Here is a 5,898-nt window from a genome sequence, read left to right as displayed (position 1 = left end):
GTCAAAGCTACTTACTGGTATTTCTCTTTCCAGGTCGCTGAAGGTCACAGAAATCATTTCCAACAAACGAACTCCACATTGTGACCCTTGCTTGAGTTCTGGGTCTTGATCAAAATAATCACACATCAGATCCAGTGACGACAAAATAGTTGTGTATTTCTGTCAATGAAACATCGACAACATATAAACGAGATAGTTCTTTATTTTGCTCAACTGTCAAAAAAACGTTATATGCGCGTGTGAATTAGATAGATAGATAGATAGATAGATAGATAGATAGATAGATAGATAGATAGATAGATAGATAGATAGATAGAAAGATAGATAGATAGAAAAACAATGATGGAGATGGGTTGGTAGACAAAATATCCAGCGGTACATAGATGCTTCCGTTTAAGTTTCTGAGTTCAAATCCGGCCTAAGTCAACCCTGTTTCCGCGAGAGACTATTGACTTATCTTATAAAGCTTTTTCCAGAGGAAATGGTACCTACTCTTAGAAGATAATAACGCGTGGCTGTGTGGTTAACAAACTCGCTTTGCAATCAGGTGATTTTGGTTTCAGTCCCACTGAGTAATGCCTTGTAAGTGAATTTTCTTACGGAAACTGTGCGGAAACCAGTCGTATGTGTGTGTGTGTGTGTGTGTGTGTCCTTACGCTTAAGGCTACACCTTGTTTTCATCAGGAACATATTTTATTCTCAACAAGCTGAAAGATGAAATCGATGTTGGTAGGATTTGAACACAGAATTTAAAGAGCCATAACTAAACACAGTCAACAAATGTGTCCGGCGGATAGGCTATTTTATTTTTTTCTTCTCATGAGTAAAAGAATTTGTGTCAGTTAAGAAACGAGACCGAGTTGCGGATTCGATTTGCTGGGTGCTTACATCTTAATCTACGCATTTAGAAATATTTTGTTATGTCTTTTTTTGTTTTTTCTATATTTTTAGAGGGCATATAAAATAGGAAGGGGTGACATTCACCTGTCGCTCTCATGGAGTAAATGAAGCAAAAAAGCTTCAAATTGTAATTACACCTGAATCACCGTTTCAGCTTACACAAAATATAATTCGCGCTCCATATCACTCGTCATAGACAGCTGTAATATTGCCGCAAAGTAACATACCAAGTCATCTTCATCATATTTTTAATATAAGCGTGGGTGGATAGATAGATAGATAGATAGATAGATAGATAGATAGATAGATAGATAGATAGATAGATAGATAGATATGTAAAGGTGCATGGTAATACTAGAAGACGATTCACTGCATACATTCAGAGGAACAACTTATGAATGCTTTTGACATTCTCGTATTGAATCGATCCATGGACGTGATTGATAGTTCTTCGAACCCGGAAAGAAGAAAAACAAAGTTGACTGGATTCGTAGTTAAACTAAACGAAAGCAAAGAGTGTAATGTATTCAGTTTTGCGCTCCACCGCCTCTGATAAGTCGTCGCCTCTGATATGTTTTATAATAACTCGTTTATTAAGTTTCTCTCTACAGAAGAAATACAGCAACAATGTAATACAAAACATTTGATTGTGTCTTCAGAAAAAAAAATGCAAAAATACTAAAAAAACAAAAACACGAAATGAGAAAAATAATAAAAAAAGGAAATATTTCTGCTTCAAAGAAAAAGCAGAACGAATTTTGTTTTCGTTTACTCGTTGTTGTTGTTGTTGTTGTTGTTGTTGCTGTTGCTGCTGCTGCTGCTGTTGTTGTTGCTGTTGTAATTGATGTTGTTATTGTGTGTGTGTGTGTGTGTGTGTGTGTGTGTGTGTGTGTGTGTGTGTGTGTGTGTGTGTGTGTGTGTGTGTGTGTGCGTGCGAGCGTGTGTCCTTTACAAAAGTTTTGAAGAAAGATTAATGACAAAGATAGACAGGAGAACAAGTAACTCATTCCGAACACACTCCGCCATTTTAGCTGAACTAACTAGGCAGAGAAGCGATAAGAATATTACAGATCTAAATTAATGGAGATGAGGGACTATTAAATTCTTATGAAATGGTATCTGAGCATAACGAAAGCTGTAGACTGTATAAAAAAATCTTTTCTACAAAAAATTAATTACATTTATATGCATTTTGAGATGTGATGGCCGTGATAGCAGGGCATCATGATATATTCTAAGTAGTATTTACTCTCATGTTGCTTCCAAATTCAAAGCTTGCTGCCATCCCTAAGCCTCGTTCTCACCAGTGAAAAGTAGTGTGCGTATATGGTGTGCATCGCCGCCAGTATTTGGCGTTTTAGTTCTTATCCAAATGTGATTCAAACTGGTATTCTACTGCATAGGACATTAAAAGCGTGTTGTTGCCGTATTATATTCTATTCATAGGTCGACGATGATGCAATCTCTATATCAATATAAGGTTTAGGCTAAAGAAAATTAATGGTTAGGCCTTGTGAAGTGTAAGCATCATTGAAGACACGATTATTTCTTCTAAGAACATGAAAGATTCTCCATAGCGTACACTTAATTTCTAATGACCAAAGTAAGGTTATGTCTATCTGTTCAGAAAAAAATCGTAATAATACAGAGGGGAGCTGGGTCAAAAAGATGGGTAAGATGTAGGGGATGAGATGTTTGTGTCTAAGATATGAATAAGATGTGTAATTTGTATATTTGTGTTTCGAAGAGTCAATAGTGCAGTGAGGTTCACGGATGTTGTTTAAAAGGAAAGAGAATTATCAAGCAGATTGTCTTCCTTTTTATTTTTTATGGTTGTTTAGTTCCAATTCAGCCCAGACCAAGCAAATTTAAGATCAAAATCGATTCTAGGAGGAGCTATTTCCGAATTTTATATATCCGGACTAAATTTTTATTTTATACTTCCTTTTTGAGACGTTCGATGTGATGGTTTGAAGGAAGTTTGGTTGATATTTCGATCTGGTTGAGTGACTACGTAGAGAGTTCTTTGATCGCCTGGTTGTAGGAAAAGGGATACATATGTAATGGAGAAAATGAAAGGGAAACACTTGCAGTTAGGCCTTATATTGATCCGAAAGAGCAACCAAATTTGAAAACAGAGGTCTCCAGTGGGCCTCTCAGGATTATATTTTGCTGGGAAGTGAGTACCATTTACAAATTGGATGTGAAAAGCATATGGGATTACGTATCAGCTCTTTGTAGAATAGCTTTTTTTTAAGTGTTGCTTGACCTCTTCATATCAGATCAACAATAGATTTTCAAAGCTGACAGAAGTATAGCCAAAAGCAAAATGTGTATTGAAAAATATGTCAAAGAACAAGTAAAATCAATCACCCGATTGGATAATCAATCCGATCCAAGGTCTTACCAGTGATTAGCGGCAAAAATACTCATGGAAAGTAATTTCTCATAAATCCTAATCGTTATGAAGAAGATTGTAAATCAGGTTCCTTGCCCGTTTGTGTCTATCAACCAATAAATATATACAACGGATGACTTTGTCACCGATTATAATATCTATGAGGGAACATCTACGTTAGTCTCGAGATCAGCTTTAAAAAGTCAAAATAACTAATTTGATAAATTTTGATATTCCTAATTGTAAATATAAACTGTCCATTTTCTATTAAAATTCATTAACTGAATACAAGTTTCAATTACTGCGATTTTAATATCATATCTCATGAATCTGATATATAAATACACTGTTCTAACATCTTGTCGCAGCCAACATTCCAACCAAAGCAATGAAACTATCTTTCTCTTAGCGGTATGTTTACATCCCGAGTTCAAATGCTGTTGAGGCCGACTTTATGTTTCAGCTTTTTGGACATGGTCGTTAAAATAAATACCAGTTAAGTACTAGGGACCAGGTAATCGACTTGCCTCCTATCTTCAAAATTACTGGCCCTGTGCCAATAGTAGCAGAAAAGAATATATATTCACCGCTGATGCTGTTATTCTGACAGATGTTTCGCTTTTTACCATTGGTGACAAAAAAAGAGGGTTTTACCTCAGAAGGTACAGAGCCTTACATCGACCCCAAAAGGACGACTTCGGCGGAATTTTAACTTAGAATGCAGCAAGTTGGAACAAATACCGCAAAATCATTCAAACCAACACTTTAACGACTCCGACAAATCACCATCCAACATCAATATTCTAGCCAAGGTGACGAACTGGCAGAATCGTTAGCACGCCGGGAAAAATGCATTTCGTCCATCTTTACGTTCTGAGTTCAAATTACGCTGAAGTCGACATTGCCTTTCATCCTTTCGGGGTCGATCAAATAAGTACCAGTCGAACACTGAGGTCGGCGTAATCGATTTATCCCTTTCCCCGAATTTTCTGACCTTATACCAATATTTGAAACTAATATTAATACCCTAAACAAGCTTTTAATAGTATGTTCATATTTTGGTGGGTTTTTTCTTTATACATTTTAATTCGAAGTAAGGGAATCCGGAGATGAAATAAGAGACGAGTGGTTCGTATCCTTCATTTCCTATAAATCATAGTTTTAAGTCATTAATAACATCAAGTCTGTCAAAACATCAACCGGGCGAATCGATACAGGGCACGTGCAGCAGATGGTCAACACAAACGAGACAAAAACTAATGACATGCTGAAATACAAACATCAATGCTTCTCCATTCTGAATATTTTAGATATTATATTACAATTTGACGTTATCAGAATTTAACGGAAGAGGCCGGGAGATGCAGCTGTCCAAATCGTTAGGAAGACCGTTTCTCAAATTATTCTTCGTATAAACACTATCGTTAAGACAGCATTTAATGACAGAATGGTATACAGAGGTATAACCCTTTCTAGACCAATGCAGACTCTACAAATTTCTCTGCAAGTTCATAATGTGGGTGTTTTCGTGCTTAAAACCATTTGGCCAATACATAAAACACATATATACACACACATGTGTATATGTCTGTATGTATATATATTGGCATTAAATAGGACAGAGGGTGTTACAAGCATCTAGAACGCTAGAAATAAGAGCTAAAGTGTTCTGATGCTGCAGTCAAAGCACATAATTGTATACAAACATACAGACAGCGACCGTAAACGGCCGTAATCAGCAGTCGTGATATCCCTATACCATCGACGGTTTCGGCTTGAAGACCGAAGCCTCTTCAGTAGGGTCGACACACTCACCAGATTCCGGAGGAGATCGCCACCAGTATATATGTCTACTCCATAAAAATCTTTGGATGATTTAGCGAAAGTTTTCCTTTACTAATACGGTAATTAATAATGGTTAGGTCAGCTTCCTTTCTTTCTTCTTTCTCCTTGTCATCCCTTCCCCATCCCTCATTCCCTTATTACTACCCTCTGCCTTGCCCATCGGCGGAGATAAAGCCTGTGTACTGGTTCCATCACATACGACCTTGATAATTTAGTAGGTCAACCTGACCACAATTCATTTTCTTATCACTGACCAGTGGACATTAAACGACTCCTTAATAAATAAATCTAGACTACTGGGGCCGCGTCCTCCTCTCTTGTTAAAAGTATAGATAAACGGATCACTGGAGTCAAATTATTCCTTCCCCTCCTAAAAACTCTACTAACCCCTAACTTTCTCTGTTCTGACCAAATCTATACTATTCTGGTAAATCCGTTCTGCCAACTGAAATGGTAGCAGAATCAATGTAAATGTTTTTGCTCCGTGGATTTTAAGCTATGTTAAATCATTCTGAATGTCCTTTATTTTGAAGTTCATGAATTCATCTGACGAAGACAGTTTCTTTACAATGACATTGTGTTTTCATCAATCAATTAAAAGAGTCGTTAGAAACGGCCATACTAGATTGACACCTGTCACACTACTGTTACTCATTTTTATATATATATATATATATATATATATATATATATATATACACACAGATGATATACACACACAGATACATACATATATACACACACAGATACATATA

General features: G+C 36.5%; 1 protein-coding gene across 1 annotated transcript in view; it reads right to left on the bottom strand.

Annotated features, from left to right (window-relative positions):
* LOC106872561 (uncharacterized) overlaps positions 1-5,898 on the bottom strand; it is a 10,077-nt gene that overhangs the window by 377 nt on the left and 3,802 nt on the right. The window contains exon 2 of the mRNA XM_014919587.1: positions 16-159. Within this exon, the coding sequence (XP_014775073.1) occupies positions 16-159 (144 nt within the window). The remainder of the gene's footprint in view (positions 1-15; positions 160-5,898) is intronic.

Source organism: Octopus bimaculoides, chromosome 9, assembly GCF_001194135.2.
Source record: "Octopus bimaculoides isolate UCB-OBI-ISO-001 chromosome 9, ASM119413v2, whole genome shotgun sequence".
NCBI lineage: Eukaryota > Metazoa > Mollusca > Cephalopoda > Octopoda > Octopodidae > Octopus > Octopus bimaculoides.
Note: the sequence above shows the minus strand (reverse complement) of the source record. Positions and strands in the feature narration are given on the sequence as shown.